The following is a 22,678-nucleotide window of genomic DNA, read 5'->3' on the forward strand; positions in this document are numbered from 1 at the left end:
ATGTGGTATATACACACAATGGATTATTACTCAGCAATAAAAGAGAATAGAATCATGGCATTTGCAGGCAAATGGATGGAGTTAGAGAAGATAATGTTAAGTGAAGTTAGCCAATCCCAAAAAAATCAAATGCTGATGTTTTCTGATATAAGGAGGCTGATTCATAGTGGGGCAGGGAAAGGGTTCATGGGAAGAATAGATGAACTCTAGATAGGGCAGAGGGGTGAAAATGGGAGGGAGGGGGCACGGGCATAGAAATGAGGGTGGAATGAGATGGACATCGTTATCCAAAGTACATGTATGAAGACACAAATGGTGTGAATATACTTTGTATACAACCAGAGATATGAAAAATTGTGTAACATGAATTGTAGTGCATTCTGCTGTCATATATAACAAATTAGAATTTAAAAATCAATAATAATAATAATAATAATAAAGAATTTTATCTACCACTTCAAAGGCTCTCCTAACTGTCTACCTTGCTTGAAGTGTCTTTTCCTTCTATAATTCTATAATTCTCCTTACCACACTACATATAACATTAGCAGCTATTCAACAAATGATAGCTGAAAGGGTGAATTTGCACAAGTCAAACAGCTCTGTGCCATTTGACCTCCTGACTGAGGTGTCCAAGGAAAAATTAAAACCGAGAACAAAAATATCTAAGAAATGCTTAACCCACCTGGAAAACTATCTGAAGTGCCCACTTGAATGGCTAATGATAAATCATTATATGGTAAGGCCTAGGCAATTTCATTGTAGTTCAATACTGATTGTTTTAAGAATATTTTTCAGTTCAGGATTTCTGCCCTCCCGTTTGTCAGAATAGAGAATATGTGCAGCGGCATCAACAAGTAACAATGACATGACCCCTGTCTGAAACACACTGGGTGGGTGGTACTTACGACAGCCTGCCTCATCAGAGTTATCGCTGCAGTCAAAAACACCATCGCAACGGTAACTGTTGCTAATACATTTACTCCCATCAGCACACTTGAATTGAGAAGCAGTACAGTTTAATACTAACAATGGAAGAGAAAAACATTAGAAATTAGTTCAGAGAGAAAATGACCAAACACTGAGATTTCTGTAAACGCTGAGGGGGAAAAAAAAAAGCAAAGCAATCCACTTACCACAGTCGACCTCATCAGACCCATCAATACAGTCCTTGTCCCCATCACAGACAAAAGACGGGTCAATACACCGATGGTTGGGGCAACGAAACTGACTAGGTTGGCATGTTCCGGAAGTTTCTAATGTAAACAAAGCCAAGTAAGTTTATTTACTATTCAACATGTACCAGAGCCAAATCGAAAAATACTAAGAAGCTACACAAGTTTTCTCGGTTATACGTGGGTTCAAGATTCTGTCAAATGAGCCCCATTGTCAGAGTCAGCAACATGAGAACTTTTAAAACTAGGCAATTTTTGGAATCAAAAATTAAAAGAATACAGAGCAGAGTCAGAAAGTGTGATTGCATCTTGAAAACTGGACTACATTTAGCAAGTAAACATGAAGGGCTTGGACAGCCACCACATCTCACAAACACTGTTAAGTCCGTGACTCGACTAAAGCTAAGCAAAGGAGCCCAAGGAGGCAACATGGGATCTGCAACCCACATGCCAATAGCTTCAGTGTATAGACAGATCACAATGACTGGGATTAATATAAAGTCTAAACAATTACAAAAACCAGGGTCCTACCTTGTTAAAACACCTTCAAGTTTTGCTAAATGCAGAAACTAGAATAGAATGCAAAAACTAGAAGGGACTTTAAAGTTCATCTACTCCAAGAGGAAACTGACTTGCCTAATCACACAACCAGGATTAGAATTTACTCTGGAGAGCTTTGCTTCACCTTAAATTATCATTGCAGACATGCAAATGAACAATAACTTAAAAGGGTAAGAACTGGAAAGAGGAAAACCAGGTAGGTAAGAGTACCAGAAATTTAAATTTTCTGTACACCTTTATTATTCTGTTGTCTTTTTGCCTTGCATCAAGTGAAAAGAATTGTATCTACCACTTCAAAGGCCCTCCTAACTGTCTACCTTGCTTTAAGTGTCTTTGCCTTCTATGATTCTCCTTACCACAGTCTATGGACAAACACTATATATAACATTAACAGCTATTCTACAAATGATAGCTGAAAGGGTGAATTTGTACAAGTCAATACCACATACAGCTCTTTACCATTTGACCTCCTGACTGAGATGTCCAAGGAAAAACAAAAAACCGAGAACAAAAATATCTAAGAAATCCATTGCCAAATGTCTGGATATGTTTATATGATTTCTTAAATTTGCTTTAAATATCTGAATAGTTAGTTGAGGGACTCTTTTTTCAGCAGGGTTTCACTATATGGTCCAGGCTGTTATCAACTACAGGGATCAAGAGATCCTCCAGCCTCAGCCTCCTGAGTAACTGGGAGTATAGGTATGTGCCACTTTTTTTCAGGTCCTATCTGAATGTTTGGCATGAGAGAACAGCCCATTTTCTTCCACAGAATTTAAGATCTGTAGGACTCTGGTACATGCCTTGATTTTTCAGCCCATTGATACACAGATGGACAGACAGAATAAGAGTGCCCAAAGAACAATGAAAATAGTTTGGCCTACTGACTAGCTGACCAACCAAGAGACACTCGTGCAAAACTTACGGCAGTGCTTCTCGTCAGATCCATCCCCACAGTCATTGTCTGTGTCGCAGACCCAGTTCCTTGGGATACAAAGATTATTATCACAGGTGAAGTAGGACCCTGAGCAGGAAGCAGGTGCGCGGGTGGGACAGTTTTGCTCATCACTGCCATCCACACAGTCATTTTGCTTGTCACAGCGCCAGTGTGCAGGGATGCACTCTCCTCCATGAGCACAGGTGAATGCCGTAGGCGAACAGGTGTTATCTGCAAAGCAGTGAACTGGTCATGAAGATATTTGCTTTTCCAGCATTTTACTTGAGTTCTTGCCTTGTGGGCCAAAGGCTCTCCTTTTTCAGTGACAGCATTATATAAAATACGGAGAGATGTGCATCAAATGATACCCTCTAATCATCAAAATCCTCTAAGTACTATACGTACACTTAATATGTTTATGTTTGTATATCTGTAAGGATATATATATCCTCTCTTAATTCTCACAACAATACTATGAAGTATGCATAATTATCTGCATTTTACAAATATAGAAAACTGAGACTCTGAGAGACTTAGAAATCTGCCTAAGATCACCAGGTGCAGTGGCGCACTCCTGTAATTCCAGAGGCTCAGGAGGCTCAGGCAGGAGGATCATGAGTTTAAAGCCAACCTCAGCAACAGTGAGGCACTAAGCAACTCAGGGAGATCCCGTCTCTAAATACAATACAAAATAGGACTGGGGATGTGGCTCAGTGGTTGAGTGCCCAAGTTCAATCCCCAGTACCAAAAAAGAAAAGAAATCTGCCTAAGATCCAAGCTGTAGTTGATGTGGTCAATAGGTACATCTTTAACTTCTAAAGGAAGCTTCACTTCCTCTAATCATAACTTCAAACTCAGTCTACAGAAACCTTGAAATAGATAAAATATCCAAGTACAAATGGACAATCTGAGAAGCAGGAAAATAATTCATAGAAAGATAAAACTTTCAGAAATTCCAGAAAAACCGCACAAGTGAACACTTCTATTTTTCAATTCTGGCACTCTTCTTTTTCTCCAAAAAGACAGGTTACTATTACTTTTGGTCTCACCTTCACAGAGATTTCTAAGATTTCAACTGTCCTCTAACTTTATTGTTTAAAACTTCAATGGGATACATATGCCTTCTGTAATAGCATTTTATTAAACCTCAAACTTCAAAGACTAGAAAACCAGCAAATAACAGGTAAAGGTTAAGACCGTCATTTCACCCTTAATTCATGTTACTCCAAAAGGTGGGGAAAAGAAATATAACATATGACATTTGCAAAGACTATGATGGCAAGTACCCATTGTGATAATATTTTCTCAGATACTAAAGGCTATATCCATTTTGATTCAACTGTGTGGGGGGCAGGGGCGGGGGATGGAATCAGGGCCTCATGTACACTAAGCAAGTGCTTCATCACTAAGCCAGATCCCTAATCCTGACTCAACTTTTTGAGTGCTTATCAAGATGTAATGACTCTGAATTGGTCCAAAGAGCTAATGTCCAAACAAATTTATTGAAGATAATCTAAATCAATGCTGGAAACTATTTGTGACATTATATGAAAGGCATTTATTGCTTAGCTTCCTAAAAGCCTTTGGAGTACATGTTAAGAATCTGAAATTCTAAAAGATATTTTTCCTATATAAATAACCTAAGCTTCTTCAGGAAATATCTCCCGAGCACAGCTACTTACTAGATGCACCACACAGATGCTCGTCACTGTTATCATGACAGTCGTCAACTCCATCACAGCGGTAGTAACTGGGCACACATCGGCCATTGTTGCAGGAGAAGGAAAAAGAGCCACACTGCTCAGTGGGTGGTTCACGGACCGGGTCTCCCTCGCAATTCAAGTGATTGGAAGTCAGCTTCATTCCATAGGGGCACCCACATACCCGCTGGAAATTTGGCACTGGGAAGCAGAAGTGGCTGCAATCGCCATTGGGGTGGCTGGGTTGACTGCAGTAGTTAGATCCTGAAAATGGAAAATGCAAAGCCCTGACAGAGTAAGTTCTGCACATGCCCATTACATTGATCACAGGTTTGATTCATGAAGGCACACAAACAGGAAAGAACACTGTTCATACCCAGTATTAAAACATAGCAAGCATCCTCTTGGAAGTAATAACATAATAAATATGTTATTATACCCTGCTACAAACACCAGGGTATAATAACATATTTAAGTAGATAGGAGCCTAACAGTTGTGTGCAGTACACAAGCTATCCAGCCATCCACAGAGCTTTGTTTTCAAAACTAAACAAACTAGCCATTTCATGGTGCAAGTTTACACTCTTATCCCCAGCAGCTCAACTCAGAGAAGCTTGTCTACCCTCAAGAAGGCGGCTGAGAGAAGGAAGGTTGAAATTTCTATTTAAAACAGAAAAGTGCTAAAAATGTGTATTTCTCAATGACACTTTCAGAATTGAAGAGACTTAAAGAGTGACAGGAATATAGAATTATCAAGAGCTATATTAATAAGTATTTAAAGCAAAAAGGAGTCACCATATTTGATATGGATGTACTTTTTATATGGATATATAAAAAAAAAAAAAACTTGACAAGCTCACTCACCTGTCTGGATGCTGATGTCATATGACTTCACATGCATTATGTTGTTGATGCCACTTCGAATGACCCTCATATCTCCCCCATCCGTTTTCCTGACTTGAACAATTGCACCCAGTCTCCAATCGGTAAAAAACACGTAATCTAAAAAGAATGGGAGTTCATAACTCACTTGAAACTAATGTCTGAAATATGATATGTCAAGAGCCGTGTAAGGTTTTGAACAACCAATAAAAAAATAAATAAATTTAAAAAAAAAAGGAATACAGAGGATTTGTACTTTCAGTCATCACTTACTTATAAATCAATCACTTAGGGAATTAACTTACTTATAAATAAATTTCTGAGAGAAAGCAATAGGCTTGTAATGCTTCTCACAATTCCAAGACTCTTCTCCCACAAATATCTCTAATCTGTCTCTTGTAACCATTTTCCATGACCAGTTATTCTCTATAAATGCTCTTTGGAAGTCTACATTTTATTAATATCATCGTCAGGTTCAGGGCAAGTATGCATGAAATTTTATGATGGCATTTAGATTTAAACTTTGATAGGAAAAAGTTTTTTTTTTTATTCTCAATGTTCTACATGAGGCCCCTTAAGACTAGGCTCTTCTCCCAACATTAAGTTGCCTAGTGGGTAAGCAAAATACTTAACTATGTGAAGACAACATCTAACATCCCTTCCAAGTCCAAAATTGCGTAGCCCATGTCTGCATGAGAATGCTTAATTTTTTAATGTTCAACTTTGATAAGTTATTGAGAAGGAAAAGTACAAATCTAGTCCAAAGAGGAACTTTCAGTATGTTTGGGGATTGGTAAAAATATCAACATAAGGGTTCATACACCTGCAACCTCATCCATGTTCCATGGTGCTCAGAATGGCAAAACAGAGGCAGCATAAGATTTTAACCTAACAAAAATTTAATCATGTTCACTTTATACTAACTACTGAAGCAAGGAAGTAAACACATAGACATCAACAGTGTTCAAAAGAAAAAACTGAATCAACATGGATTTTCTCTTGGGCTATCGTTGAAAATTCCAATTAACTAGAAAACATTTAAGATGCCACAAATTTGATCATGAGATCAATTTTCCTTATCTGTGGCCTAATCAATGACCAATCAGTTATTGGACTCACTAAATATTTTTTCCATGACAAAGTCAGTCCCACCATTCAGGAGGTATATATAATAACATATTTAAGTAGATTAGGAGCTCAATCAAACTTTCAGTCCTGTGCAATGTATAGTCAACCTAGTCTGTTGGTAAAAAGGGGCATAATGTCCACGGTATGACACAACAAAAGAACTTTCCATTAGAGATCCACCCTGTGAGCCAGGGTTGGAAGAAACTGCTCTCGTTATTTTGGGAATATCATGTTGTTCTCATGGGGATGCACTCGAGTTGTTGTTCATACTGATGAAACCAAAAGGTACTGAAATTGCATTTTTATTCAATCCCAAAACATTTCAGCACAGAGCAGAGAGAATACAACATTCTTATAATATTCCTATATAGCAGCAAATAGCATGTATCTGATATCATTAGAGAAAAGGGAGTAAATACTTGAGAGGGTGGCTATTTATAATTGACTCATCTCACCAAAAATCTCACAAGAGCATGTCTTAAATATTTTTAAATACCACACACTCCAAAGATAAAACAGACAGCAGGGTGGAATATGCAATATATTTACTCTTCATTCCACACTCTATGCACGTGAGAAAATTGTTGATTTATGGCCAATGTCTAGTTTTTTTTTAAGGATTATACTGATTATTCAAAGTAGTTTCAACTAGCATATACTTAGGGCCTTTGGTGGCCACTATACAGTGTCACCCTTCGAACTGATTATGGTTTTTCATGCATAACCAGAATAGACATCAATCTCTCCTCACTCGTGGCCTAACAGTTGTGTGAAGTACACAAGCTATCCAGCCATCCACAGAGCTTTGTTTTCAAAACTAAACAAACTAGCCATTTCATGGTGCAAGTTTACACTCTTATCCCCAGCAGCTCAACTCAGAGAAGCTTGCCTATACTCAAGAAGGGGGCTGAGAGAAGGAAGGTTGAAGCACTGGCTGGGATCATGGCGGCGGTGTTTTCCCAGAATCCCAAGCTTCCCAGCAATCTCTACGAGTAACATGAAAATTCTTTGGAAATAGTGTTAAAGAAATAATCATGTCTTTCTGTTTTTTTAAGTAGTACCCTAACATTTCTCTACAACAAAGATAATTACCCAACATTTTGATGAACAAGCTTCAAAATTATTCAATGGATACACGTAATCATTTTTCTACAAGGTTCTGATGAGGTTCTTGCAAACAGAGAACAATGAAATCCTATAATAGTTCCTATAAACAACTCTTGCTATCTAATTCTTGAATGACTTTAAATCATTCAATGACTTTAAATCATTTCTTCACGTGAAACTTAGTTATGTAAGTACATACTCAGGAATTGTAGAAGTGTAAACTACAAAGTGCTATGCCTAAATAATTAATCGACATTCTTATCTAAATGTGTCCAAAGCAACACACTCTAAAACTCTTATTTTCCATCAACAAACCAACTGTTTTGTCTACATATACTAGCACCATTTTAATTTTTTGTATTTTAAAGTAACAAGCTTTTCTGAAATTGTGAGAGAGACCAATGAGAATGGTTTTACTGTTATGAATTGCAAAGTATAAAACAACACACACTTTTTATTGATTCAAAACATACCTTTAAAGACAGTAAGTCCAAATGGATGTGTCATCTGCTCGATATGGCCCAGAGTTCTTCTATCTAAGCCATCAAAGGTGCTGTGCTCAATTTTATCAAAAAAGGCATCTACCCAGTATAATCGTGAAGCACTAAAACAATAAAATACTTAAGTTATCCATTATCCAAAAACCAGCAGATCACCCTGAGGGAATTCAAAATCAAAATGCTCAATCAACACCTTTATCAAACAAAGTTTGATAAAGTTTTAGGTCCCTCAGAAAAGGAGAGCTACTTTCATCAAATGACTTTCAATTAACTATCTTTGAAAACTTGAAATGTTGCTATCTTTGAGTGGGGATTTTATTTTTCTCCTTGTAAAATCCATAAATTAAGAAAAATATTGGTAATATCACCTATGTTTAAAAGGCTAAATACATTTCTTCCTTTTTTTCCCTCCCATAACTACTTTGGCATATCATATTTGTAAGCTAATTTATATTTTCCTTTTCCATATTCCTAGATGGATCATCAATTTTCTAGAACTATATCTCATACCTCAAAATTCTCCCAAAATGCATATAAACAAATGCACATTTGTTGACTGACTTCAAAATTTTCCTATCCTCAAGACACCCCTGGAGGAAATTACACATAACCAGTGTTTCATCAAATCCTTATTCTACTACTAATAGGGTTGGGACTCACTTCCTCCCTCTCGACCCTCCACTATGCCCTGTCATTCTGTTGCTTCTAGAAATTTCCTCAGAAAATTCATGAAAGCATTGGTTTTCATCCCACCAGTAACTGGCCAACCACGTTTGTGTTCTTATATCATTTAACATCCTCCTCCCATCTCAATTAATGATTAAAAAGTTTCTGAGGACATGGAGTGTGCTTATCCTTACTCCATCATGGCAACCCACTTTGCCTTATATCTGTGTTGCACTAAGTGGGAACTCAGTAACGAATGATATGGGGTGATTCCTACTTACCCCCAATCGATGGCCAATCCATTGGGCCATCCAAGAGTGGTATTCACTATAGGCTCAAGGTGAGATCCATCAGTCCATGCTCTCAAAATTTTTGCAGGACGGAACCAATCAGAGAAGAATATATACCTGGAAAAAGAGGTAATAAATCATGGATGTTAACGAGGGATAAATTACATGACTCAGGGATTTCACAAAAACAAATTTTCTAGAGACTTGCTGCAATTAATTTCATTTTCTGTATATGCTGTGAAGCTTAACAGACTATTGTATAACTAATATAATTCTTAGTTAAAAGTACAGTTATCAATATGTAATCAAAGTGAAAAACACACATGGTATTAAAATAAACATCCAAAACAGAAAACCACTGTCCTAGACTTTAAAACCTAAAACAATTGTCACCCAATACTCCATGTTATTGAAATAAAATAATAGACCACCATGAGCAATAAAGTAGATTGTATCCTCTCTTTCTCTTTGGATTAAACATCCAGGACCCACTAGATCTACTAGATTACTTCCTATTATTCTTCTATAAGGAGTTGATAAATTTGCAATAAAAACATTTCATCCCAGATGAAGAAAAGCATCCAAATCAATATAATACTCAAATAATATCGCACTCAAAGCATCTTTTTGTTTTTATTATGAGGACTGGGGAAAAAATGTAAGTCTATGGGGGAAAGAAATCCTTTCCTCTTTCATATAATCCCTAGGAATCAAAATTAGTCATTTCCAAAGTGTGACTTTCTGAAATGTGACTTCATATCATTTTAAATGAAAAAGCCATTAAGAATTTAACCACTTTACAAAACCACATGCCAAAGAGTTAGTTAAGATAAATTCACTAGAAAAAAATCTATGGTTTACCTCTCTATAGGACCACAGAATTTCTTATCAATGATATCAGTTTTAAAGTATGTTTCTTCTAGTGTTTTACAAAGAGAAAATAAAAATATAAAGTGCATACTGCAGAGGTGGCAGAGAGACCTGGGTTAGGCAGAGCTGTACATAGAACAGAGCTGGAGTATGAACACTAACTCTCAGCAATGACTGAGTCCTCCACAAGTCCCTAACATGGGCATTATACATACTTTTTCACAAACTGGTTTCGGGATTAGATGAGAGTATGTATGTTAAGGGCTCACTACATAAATGAATCGGGCTTCAGTGAATGACCACTGCTCTTTTTCCATCCAAATACAACAACCTACCTTGCTGCAAACAATCATGTCAGCTATTAAACATATTTTTAAAATCTTTTTGTTATTACATTATAGATACACATGATAGAGGGGTTCATTTGACATATTCATAAATGCATAAAACAGTTTGCTCCATTTTGATCTCTAGTACTTCCCTTTTCCCTTCTCACCTTCCCCTCCCCCCCATGATCTCCTTCTTTTACTCTATTGTTATTCCCCCTATTTATTTTTAATTGGTGCATTATAATTATGCATAAAATTAGAATGCATTATGATATCTTCAAACATGCACACAATGTGATCTGGAACCTTTACTCCCCAGTCGTTCCTCTTGCCCTCCCCTCCTCCCCATCCTTGGTCCCCTTTTTATTAGTTCTCTTTAGTTGTATATAACATTAGGGTTCATTCTGATGTAATTATGAAAGCGTGGAATCTACTTTGTTCTAATTCAATCCCCAGTACTTTTCCTCTCCCTCACCTCCTCCCTCCCCGTTCCCTTCCCTTTACTCTACTAATCCTTCTGCTATTTACCTCTAGGTTTTCTTTATCTAGTTTGTGTCTTGTGGATGTACAAGATGATGGGACTCAGTGTAGCATAATCACGTATACACATAGGAAAGTCGGGTCAGATCCACTTCACTGTTCTTCCCTTATAGCATCCCTTCTCCCTCCCCCTCAGTCCCTGTTACAGTTTGGATGTGTGGTGCCCTCCAAAAGCTCATGTGTGAAACAATGCAAGAACATTCAGAGGTGAAATTATTGAATTATGAGGCCTTAACCTGATCAGTGAATTAGTCCCCTGCTAGGGATTACCTGAGTGGCAACTGAAGGTGAGTAGGACGTGGCTGGAGGAGGTGGGTCACTGGGGGCATGGCTTTGGGGTATATATTTGGTGAGCTGAGCTTAGTGTCTCTCTCTCTCTCTCTCTCTCTCTCTCTCTCTCTCTCTCTCTCTCTCTCTTCTCCCCACCGCCTTTTGGATACTCATGTGAGCTGCTTCCCTTAGCCATGATATTCAGCCTTACTAAAGCCCCAAGGAATGAAGCCGGCTGTCTATGGACTGAGACCTCTGAAACCATGAACCCCCCAAATAAACTTTTCAACCTCTAAAATTATTCTTATCAGGTCTTTTAGTCATGGCAGAAAAAAGGCTGACCAAAGCAGTCCTCTTCATCTAACCTAGTGATCTTTTTTCAATTACCTTTCTCTTTCTTTTTCTCTCTTTTTTTGCCCCTTATTTTGGACTAGCTTCTGCAGACCAGAGAAAAACATTCAAACTTTGGCTTCCTGGGTCTAACTTATTTCACTTAGTATGATAGTTTCCTGTTCCATCCATTAGCTGGAAAATGTCATAATTTCATTCTTCTTTATGACTGAGTAATACTCCATTGTGTGTGTGTGTGTGTGTGTGTGTGTGTGTGTGCGTACACACACACACACATTTCCTTTATCCATTCATCTGCTGAAAAGCACCTTGATTCGTTCCCTAGCTTGGCTATTGTGAATTGTACTGCTATTGACAATGATGTGGCTATATCCCTCTAGTATTTTATAGCTAATTTTAGATCTTTTGGATATATAGCAAGGAGTGGGATAGCTGAGTCATATGGTGGTTCCACCCCAGTTTTTTGAGGAATCTCCATACTGCTTTCCAGAGTGGCTGCACTAATTTGTAGTCCCACCAACAACCTCTGAGTGTACCTTTTTCCCCACATCCTCACCAACACTTATTATTTGTGTACTTGATAATTGCCATTCTGACTAGAGTGAGTCGAAACTCAGTGTAGTTTTGATTTGCATTTCCCTGATGGCTAGCGATGTGGAACATTTTTTCATATATTTGTTGGGCCAATCATATTTCTTCTTTTGAGAAGTATCTGTTTAGTTCTTTTGCCAATTTATTAATTGGGTTATTTGATTTTTTTTTGGTGTCAAGCTTTTTGAGTTCTTTATATATTCCAGATATTAATGCCCTATCCAAGAAACAAAGACATTCTCCCATTCTGTAGGCTATCTAGTCATACTCTTAACTGTTTCCTTTGCTGTGCAGAAGTTTTTAAGTTTGATGCCATCCTATCTATTGATTTTTGGTTTTATTTCTTACACTTTAGAAATCTTGTTAAGAAAGTCATTTCCTGGTGCTGGGGTTGTAGCTCAGTGGTAGAGCGCTTGCCTAGCATGTATGAGGCACTAGGTTCAATTCTCAGCACCACATAAAAATAAATAAATTAAATAAAGGTATTATGTCCATCTACAAATAATCATGATTTTTAAAATAATTATGATTTTTAAAAAGTCAGTTCCTGAGCCTACATTTTGGAGTGGTGGGTCTATATTTTCTTCTAGCAGTTACAGAGTTTGTTCTCATTCCTGGGTCTCTGATCCACTTTGAGTTGACTTTACAAGGGCAAGAGATAAAGGTCAAGCTTCATTCTTCTACATATCCAGTTTCCCAGTGCCATTTGTATGAAACATATTTTAAAAGAAAGGTAAGAACCAAAAAGGAATACTGTGGACTGTTCTGTCTTTTCTTCTCTGACCCCCATCAATGACATGAAACTGCCTGTGATCTAGAAAACTTCTTACTCTGAAAACTACCGAATGATTAAGCATGTTTTGTTACATTTCATAAGAATTCATTAAAACAGGGCAAGAATTGGAGTCTTTCCTCCTAATTCTGCTGTGTATCTTGTTCCTTCCCCAACAAATCTGTACTGCAACCATGGTCCTCTGCAACCATGAAAAAAACCACACCAGTACAAACCAGGGAAGCTGAGACTGAGAATAGTTTTTTGAAGGAGATAAAATGATTACTTAAGCTTATGCTAATGGAGGAAAATTTAAGGTGATTTCAAGTTACATAGTTCAACCTTATATTTACTAAACTTGCCAAAAACCCCTAGGACATCACTTTTCCATGACTAAAAGAGGCGTGGTTTCAAGCTCTTAGAAAAACAGGCACATACTTACCCAGCAAGAGGATGAACCACAATTGACCGGGGATTATTTAAATTCTCAATGATTTCCCGTCTGGATTTATCAGCAAGCTTCATGACACTAACAGTCTGATAAGAAGGGTCTGTCCAGTAGAGATTCTTAGAAATCCAGTCAAAAGTCAGACTTTCAACATTTTCCACCCTATTTGCTGTGAGAATTTCTCTTCCTGTAAGTTCAAACATGGACATGGTTTAAACTAAGTATATCACATAAGACATAAATTTTCCTATTACTGCATATTTAAATTCTGTGTCAGTCAGAGCACATTTCAGGTACATGAGGAATTAAAAAAAAAAAAACACTGAGCAACAACATGAGATAAACCTCAAATTTATTCATTCCCCAAAGTTTGGATCTCAAAGAATAGATATGATACTTATAAATATAACCAGGAGTGGTGTAGTCTGGACTCACTCCCTTGTTCAAACTTCAAGGAAAAAAAAAAATTCTCATTGCAGAACATCAGAAAAAAAAAAAAAAAAAAAAAGATACCTGAGTTCACCTACTACCACCCCCAGACGGCTCCAAGGAGCTGATACTGCCAGGTACAACCAGGGGGTGACCGGAGGTGTTACCGCCCAACCCTCTCACCAGTCTTTCAACAGACTTTCACAACCACAAAGTTGCCAAGTTTGGAAAAGACCAGCAAAGATACCAGGAAGGAAATCAGAACTGGGTACAGGAGAAAAGAAACCACTTTCCTCTCTGAAAAAAAATTTATGCTTTTCCCCTCTCTTCTTTCTTTTCTTTTTCTCTAGTCAAGAAAAAAATCTCAGTCAGAATAGGTAATTAGATCTTTATTTTACAGTTTTTAAAAAAAAAAGTCCTAGTATTTTCTGTCATTGTTTCAGAAAATCATAAAAATAAAGCCCTCTATGAGATAGACAACATATTAGATATTTAGGTAACATAATATTGCTAATAATAGCTTACGGTAATTGAGCATTTACTATGATCCAGGAATTGATAAAAAAAAAAAAGACTTTTTATGGATTCACCCATCCTCATGGCCACTTAATCAAGTTGGCATTATTTTGTCCATTTTCTAGATGAGGAAAGTGAGTCATAGAGAAGTAAAGCATCTAGAAAGATGCCCTCAAAGAACTTTATGTCTCGGAGAGAGGAAGACACAATTGTGCCCAGAGGCAGAAATAAAAGAGTGCTGGGTGCTGTGATGGAGGTGTGCCGAGGATGGTGCCCAGCACAGACTCCTGGCATATGGCATGAGTGCAGACGGTGGGGACACATGGAGAGTTCCTCCAAAGGGAAGCAGGGAACTGGGGGCTACAGGAGAGCAAACCTTGTGACTGAGAGGGAGAGAGATTAAGAACTCCCTGGGGACCATGGGGGTCAATGGGTTAATAACAGAAACAAAAGCAGAGGAAGAAGATCACAAGAAATCCAGGCTGTGCGGAGGCAGGAAGGAACAAGCAGTTGTACTCTTCTTCTAAGGCAGAGAGTCTGGAAAGAATGGGATGAAGGGGTCCACTGGCCATGTTGATTTCAAACTGGTTGTGGATATCTAGAAGAGGCAGCCTGGATCTGAACCTCAGAGAGATTGCCCAGGCCTGCCTTTCATTCCCCAGGTTAGGAAGACACTCGACTAGTCAACATTCTGCAAAAAGGCTCCCACAGTAATTTAACAACAACTAATGCACAAATGGGAATCAAACACCTAGACATTAGGACATTATGCAGAAAAAGGACCAATGCTGAACTCCAGAGATTAATGTTAGGACAGGCAAAGGACAAAAGACTTCTAAGGGGGCTGGGGATGTGGCTCAAGCGGTAGCGCGCTCGCCTGGCATGCATGCAGCCCAGATTCGACCCTCAGCACCACATACAAACAAAGATGTTGTGTCCGCTGAAAACTAAAAATATTTTTTAAATTCTCTCTCTCTCTCTCTCAAAAAAAAAAAATTATAAAGACTTCTAAGGGACACAAGAAGGAATGGACAAGAAATGAAAGGAAATCGAAACATTTTTTGAGAAGATGACCAAAGAATCAAAGATAGGGACTAGAAAACATGGGATCCAAGATGATGGCGAGGAGGTAGGCTAAGATTAACTCCTCTAGGGTTGAAATCAAAGAAGACCGCTGACCAAAGAAGTGGGTGACGGAGAACATGCACAGCCTCACAATCTTGCAAGGTCAGAAGCTCAGAGAGACTCAGTAATGCTGGTTACTGGAACACAAAACAGGACTGAAGACAATTATTTAATTTAGCAACAAAGAGATGAGCAAGATGAGAGGGGTTCCAGGGAGGTGATGGGCAGATAGATTTTGAGGTGAGGAGTCAGAAGAGGGGACAGGAAAGGGCAGACCAATCTTTCAAGAAAATTGCCCATGAAATAAATGAAGGAGAAAGGGCTGTCACTGGAAAGGAATATGCACTGGCAAATGGCCTACATTTTAAAAAAAGAAAAAGACAAGTATACCTAATAGGGCAAAGTCAGTAGAAAAAGATAATTTTTTTTTAATTTCAGATTAATTTTTAATTTCAGGTATAGAGATCAACAGATCATGCCATCAACCAAATAAAGTACCCAAAAGGAAAGTGTGGCTGACCATAATTTATCTGTCTTCTTTGACCATTATAAAAATTTTAACAGAATTTTAATCAATTAAAACTTAAGTGTGGATTTACAAATCCAAATCTCATATAATTCACTTTTTAAGAAATTATTGTCATTCCAAGTTCAGCCATTGGCACAAAAGTAGGCCAGTATCCCCAAAGAAACATCATCCCATTGGACCAATCTGAACCTTTAAGCTATTGAGGGTTTCTAGACACTTGACCTTCTTCTCCTGTTAATATTGTCATTATTAAAATACACCATCACTTATAACTTGTTTTGAAAATAAAAAGTGCTTGTTTCCAACATAATTTATTTTTTAAAAAAAACAACAAATTTCTTTTCTCAATCCAAAAGTATTTATCAAGCCTAATAAAGATCCTGCTTAAAAAGTGGATCTTAAAAGTTAAACTGAATGAATTATTTGCATGATTACTGAAAATAGCCAACACACACACACACACACATACACACATTTTCTTACCTGTGCCATCAATCTTTTGCTTATAAATCATATCTTTTGATGTATCTGAAAAAAAGATTGAACTCTCCTGGGCATCAAAATCAATCCCAAGAAAAAAAGAAGGATTCCCCGTCACTGGAACCATGACATCCTCCTGGGTGGAGGGGGTGAATGGGATCCCACGCACAGCCAGTTCAGATGAAAAGATCAAGAAGTTCTTAATAGCTGTAGGAGGAAGAACAGCACAGTCAGCCACAGCATGGTTCTTGCCTTCACCAAATCCCAGACAAATCACATTGTTCATAAAGACACTTTACCATCATGAAATATAATTTTGAAATAAACATAACAAATTTGTGAAAACCATAGCTGGTAATAATAGAAGGGAAGAAGAAGAAAAATGCAACTACAAAGGTGATACATGTATTCAAAACTTCTTCCTGAGAAATTTATCCTTAGGGTTTATTGGCATTAAAAGCAGTGTCCACATACTATAAATTTTAAAATAGAATTTGCTAAACTCCACAGTAATTCCATCAAAATTCTCAAGTTGGAATAACTTTTGGACAGAAATTGACACCAACAATCATAAGGCAGCTTTTGGAGTGTCAAGATCAGAAAGAAAAAAAGAATCAACATCAATGGAATGAGACAAGGTGAGGGAGAGGAGGAACAAAGGAAAGGGATAGGAAGAAGTGATTATCAAAAGCCAAGAAGGAGACAGACAGTACATCAGGAATTCAAAAAGACAGTGATAAAGGCAGTAGAGCCAAGACATAATAACTGCAAAAAGGAATTTAAAAACAAAATCATTAGACAATGTACTACTGATAAAAGTTATATACATATGGCTTTTTAAATGAGGGAGATTTTTATCTGAATCTAGGACTACCCCCAATGTTAACAAATTTATCTTAGTTAGATAAAAAGTCCATAGAAGCTTCCAGAAGGACCATCTGGGAAGCAAGGATTTATCAAAGAGATGAAAAGAGAATTGCAAAAGGTAAAATGAAATAAATATTATAGTCACATATTTCATTGTTGGTTAGGGGCCTAGGCCATGGGTGAATAATGAGGAAACCTGCAGGCAAACCAAGAGGAAGAAAGGAAAGCTTCAATGGAAGAGTGAAACAGGAGCTGAGAGACAGGTGTAAAAATCAAAGTTTGAACTGGAATGAAAAACTTCATGAGGAACGCAAGAGTTTGTTACTCAAGAGTTTGTTTTGGATACAGCAATAAAGCCAGATGAGGTTAAGGTGCGATTACCTGGCTCAAAGGGGCATATGTGGTGGTCTAAGAGAAGTCAATAAAAGGGATGGGCTACCTCCCTTCCCATCAAAGCTCAGGCTAATGTCTAAAGTGGAAGTGGTAGGCTGGAGTACAGCACTTGTCTAAAGTACACGAGAGTCTGGGCTTCATCCCCAGTACTGAAAAACAAAAAGAATTGGAAACAGTAGACATAGTATGGAAAAGAACACCAAGAGCAGTCACATGGAATTCAGAAATCACAGTAAAAAGAGATGAATGCTTCAGGAAACAAAGAGGAAAGGAAGACCAAGAAAATCCTAGATGAGGATTTAAAGGAAAGACGGAATTTTACATCTTCAAATATAGCTATATGTACAGAGAACATGGTGCCTACCAAAGAAGCTGTTCTGTGGGCTAGAGAAAGCTTTTTTGCAGTGAAGAAGTCAGACAGAGACCTGGCCCAGTGCCCAGCAGCAGCAGCTGTCTGGCTATCCTGTGCTGCCTGCCAGAAGGACCCACCAACACAGATTTCTTACCAACACAGCGGCGCTCATCCCGATCCAGCTCAAAGCCAAATAAGCACTTGCAACGGTAACCCAAACCGTCGTTATCGGTTCTGTGGCTGAGGACGCAGACATGCTCACAGCCCCCTTTGTTATCTCCACATGGGTTGCTAGCTGGGGGAGAAATACACAGGATTCAATCACAATTAGACTGATGTAACACTCCAAGTCAGGTGAAGCCACTTCAGCCCTGTAGATGAACCCAGTGATGGGTTTGCAACACTGTGGAGTCATCACTCCAGATGTGGTTACCACATCCGGCTGCGCAAACCCTCCCAAGCCACTGCTCTCCTGTCCATTCTCAAACTGGTGATTACAAAAATCAGGACTCCCACCACCGGATAACCATGGGATTCTTTTCCCACAGTAATTATAGGGTCTGTCTGCTAGCCTCAATGATTAGAATTAACTACCCACCCCCGAATTTTTCTTTTCTTTTCTTTTTTGTTTGTTTGTTTGTTTATTTTTGGTACCAGTGAACCCAGGGGTGCTTAACCACTGAACCAAATCCCCAGGCCTTTTTTTTTTTTAATTTTATTTAGAGATAGGGTCTCGCTAATTTGCTGAGGCTGGCTTTGAACTTATGATCCTCCTGCCTCAGTCTCCTGAGCCTCCTGAGTTGTGCCACCGCACTCGGCACCACCCCAAATTTTTTAAAAATAAAAACCTTCAGTACTATCCTTATCATTCATAAAATATAATAAGTAACTATTACTCACTGGGTACTTATTTTGTACAAAACTCCAATAAATAACCAATAACCCCAAGGAGTAAACATTATTACCCCAATTTTACAGAAGTCTCTGAAAGGTTAGACAACTTGTCCAAGATTATTCATGCCTAAATAGCTAATTCTAATTGAGACCTGATTCCAAAACCCTATGTATCTGCCTCCCAAACTAGTTTATGTTTCCCAAAGCCATCTTTCAAGTTGTAACCTTGGGAAGCTCACTGCACACTGTACAAAACTGTCACAGAAAAAACTTTCAGATTTACTTTCTAAATTGTCTTCTGAACCTTTGAATGGTCTCTTTCTCTTCTCAAGTGGATTTATTTGGGGAAATAATCTGGACGATCAAACTGGGTAAAGGCACATGTGAAATTAGTAGCTTTATAAATTGAGTCTGCAAAGTACTCCAAATTGAGATTTCCAACATGTTTTCAGATATATTTTCCCAGGATGAAGATATCAAAGGTTATTCATCTTCAATATCTATTCAATTCTAGTATATTTTTTAAGCAACCTAATTGCCTGTTGTCTCTCTCCATCCTAAACAGTTTCATCACTTAATATGAGAGTTTGAAAACAAATCTGTATTTCTCCAAATTACCGTTCACCAACATTAAGCTTTCTACCAACTTAGTCTAGTTTTGGTGTATTTCTTTTCTACGATCCACAAACAAATACAGAAGAGCCATAGACAGTTCAAATGGACATGTCAAAGCTCAATTCAAAACTCTGAAACACAAAGTTATTATAAAATAACAAAAAAATAACCAGTGTCTGAATCAAAATATTTCTTTTCTTTAATAAGTGACCAATCAGAAACACCAAACCCAGTTGAACCATAACAGACCCAATACAAACCAAAGAACAGATCCATATGTATACAACAGTGAAGAAATAAAATGGTCCCCATGCTATGCAAAATGAGTGTTTAGAATATGCTATTTTCCTCTATGGGGCCTCGGTTTCCTTATCCTTAACTATAATATTAGAGTTTTGAAATAGGACAATTCTCCCAGTAGAATGAGGGTAGGTGTTGTGGTCTAAACTAATCAATAAAATCAGTAAGAGTGTAAGTTATATATTAGTAATATATATATATATATATATATATATATATATATATATGTGTGTGTGTGTGTGTGTGTGTGTGTGTGTGTGTGTGTGTGTGTGATAGACATAATAAGTGAGATAAGACAATTATAAGCAAGAACTGTCATAGATAGGTCTAAGACTCCATTTTGCTGCCTTGTATAAAAAATTCTGTTACAAGAACTATTTCTGAGAAACTGAAATGAAAGCTGTTTTCTTACAATATATTGTTTTCTGTACTTTGTACCCCACAAAATGTACTCAACCCAGGATATGGTAGTCTTGGTGACCCAAGACTTTGAAGTAGATTCTTTTCCCCACATAACCACCTGCTCGAACTCAGGATACGGCTGTCTAACACCTGCTCAGACCCAAGATGTAGTTAACTGAGTTACAAGCTGATTGCCTTTTTCTAGCTTCTCTACTTGCTTGCTTGCTAACTGGAAAACTCTAGTCCTGCTTAGGGCTCTCAGGTCCCGCTTGCTATTGTTTTAACTTCTGTGATTGGCTTGCTTGAATGATGCTCAGGAAAGCCCCTGAGTTGTGGTTTTCCTCTTTAAGTTCCCAGGATACAGGCCAGGAAATTGCTGCTCTCCCACAGAGCTTCAGTCTCTACGGGTGGGTGACAGTCCCTGGCCAGGTAAATAAAGCTTGTTTTATGAAGTGGCTCCCCATAACATAGGTATCTGGATTTGGTCTGTTTATAGCTAGACCCCCAGCACCTAGACCTGGCACCCTGCAGGGGCCAGTAAACATCTATTAAATGAATCTCTAAATTTCCTCTAGATTCAGTACTTTTAATTCTAATTTCATGAAAAGCCCATGATCTGCAGAGTCGATTCCTGAGGGTTTAATACTCTAGATAATCCTCTGTATGTTTGAGAATATCACCCAGATCCCAGGAGGAGATCTCTCATCATTAACTTCCACAGCTTTGGAAAAAAACGTTTCTAACAAATCTAGTACCAAACAGGGTCTCACCACTATTGTGTGGCTTACCAGTGGGCTGCCTGAGGGCGTGGTAAACAGTCACCCCATAGGGCCTCAGAGAAGACTGATGGTACACCTGTGGGCTGCTGTCTGTGAACTTGTTTGCCTTCATTACAGCCATCTTGGTCCAGTCAGTGAAGAACACTTGGTCCTCAAACAAGCTTATTCCAAAGGGATGAGGGATGATGGAGCCTCCATGAACTACGGTCTTCCTGTTACAAAAGATACGTAGACATCACACAATTTTTTGTTTTGCTTTATTTTCATTAAAGGTGTAGGTAGTTCAGTTAAATGCTTGAAAAAGCTAAATAATTTATTGTTGAAATAATAGAATATACAGAAAGATACACGTGAAATTCCATTTACATTTGATAGGATTTCCATACTGCTTCTTGGTAAAGACCATTGAGGTTTGAATCCTGGTCCTAGTCAATCCTCTAGCCTGTTCTAGATTTTGAGGTGAAATTAGTGTTTTCTCACTAATTCTTCATCCCTTTAAGGTTGCCTGGCCTATAAAAGGTAAGATTCGAAAGAACATTCCAAATTCCATAGGTGAAAGAGTATAATAAGGGTGAGAAGTCCAATGGACGATGTCCCCAACAAATACTTCCTATAACTGCACTGACCATTTCTCAGCAACTAGCACACGGAATGGCGAGCAGCAGAGTTCAACCCCCAGTTTGATGAAACTATCAATGGATCATACTTGTAACGGAGGCACAGAATGCGCAGAGCTGCATAAGAAGAAAACAGAAGCAAGAGGTGCCCAGCAAGGAAAAGAAATCAATAGCACCTGTCATGACTAACTCTATGTAAGTGATGAATCAGTTAGACACATGCACAAAATGAAGAGAAGGATGATTCCTGAGGAAAAACTCTTATTTTCTTTTTTTTTATAGATATACAAGGGAAAGAAAGAAAGAAAGAAAGAAAGAAAGAAAGAAAGAAAGAAAGAAAGAAAGAAAGAAAGAAAGAAAGATATTTGCAGCCCTTGAAAGCTAAAAAGCATAATAGGGCTCTAAGAAAGGAATTGGAGGCACTAAAACTGGCTAAGGTGACAAGTTGGTACACACTTAGAAACACTTCATAATGACATGGCACACTGAAATGAGAGAATGGTTTTCTTTTTTTTGGTTGGCAAATTCTAGAACCCTGAATGCCACCTGCTGGCAAAGCCAGAGGCAATGACTCTGTGATTACAGCTGTGCTCACGAGCTTTTATATTTCTTTGGTGTTTCTTCACAGCCAGCAAAACACTCAGATCTTTCTGAAACTCCACTGATTTTTGTCTATTGTATTTTACTTCAACCTTAGCATAAAAATATTGAGTATAATGCTAAAATGCCCCCATGGAAAAGAGAAAAACATTTAAGCAAATTTCCCAATTGGTTTTATAAGACATCAGGTTGACTAATACTTTCTCATTAAATTAATGTTCTGGATACAGCAACCTTTAGTGACAGGCAGTCATAGTATTAAAACCCAATAGCTTCACTTATAAAAGAAGAGATTTTTTTTTTCTAAGAATATGTAATCCAGTGGCAAACTGTGATATTATCCTTACAAAATAGAGAAAAAATAACCAGAATATTCCTTTCAGTGAAAAAACAATGAGGTCACTTGTAAAAATTAAATTGACCAGTCTATTTGCAGAATACCTGTGGCTTAGCATGCATTGACCCTGGATATAATCCTCAGCACCAGAACAGCAACAACAAAAATAAAAAATAAAAATAATTTGTCCTTGAAATTTGATATATTCAAAAGTAAAGTAAAATCCAATTAATACCCACTGAATAATGTTAAATAAATAATAAATATTTATTTATTATTTATTTATTTATCAAGGGAAAGTTTAAAAACTAAAAGGCAAATTGTGG

The 22,678-nt window shown here is 37.8% G+C and overlaps 1 protein-coding gene across 1 annotated transcript in view; it reads right to left on the reverse strand.

Annotated features, from left to right (window-relative positions):
• Lrp2 (LDL receptor related protein 2) overlaps positions 1–22,678 on the reverse strand; it is a 190,914-nt gene that overhangs the window by 105,890 nt on the left and 62,346 nt on the right. The window contains exons 16-26 of the mRNA XM_077794842.1: positions 20,808–21,010; positions 17,963–18,103; positions 16,200–16,403; positions 13,112–13,304; positions 8,938–9,063; positions 7,964–8,094; positions 5,238–5,375; positions 4,356–4,637; positions 2,662–2,904; positions 1,137–1,256; positions 909–1,025 (exon numbers count right to left, since the gene is read on the reverse strand). Coding sequence (XP_077650968.1) covers positions 909–1,025; positions 1,137–1,256; positions 2,662–2,904; positions 4,356–4,637; positions 5,238–5,375; positions 7,964–8,094; positions 8,938–9,063; positions 13,112–13,304; positions 16,200–16,403; positions 17,963–18,103; positions 20,808–21,010 — 1,898 coding nt within the window. The remainder of the gene's footprint in view (positions 1–908; positions 1,026–1,136; positions 1,257–2,661; positions 2,905–4,355; positions 4,638–5,237; positions 5,376–7,963; positions 8,095–8,937; positions 9,064–13,111; positions 13,305–16,199; positions 16,404–17,962; positions 18,104–20,807; positions 21,011–22,678) is intronic.

This window comes from Urocitellus parryii, chromosome 1 (genome assembly GCF_045843805.1).
Source record: "Urocitellus parryii isolate mUroPar1 chromosome 1, mUroPar1.hap1, whole genome shotgun sequence".
Classification (NCBI taxonomy): domain Eukaryota; kingdom Metazoa; phylum Chordata; class Mammalia; order Rodentia; family Sciuridae; genus Urocitellus; species Urocitellus parryii.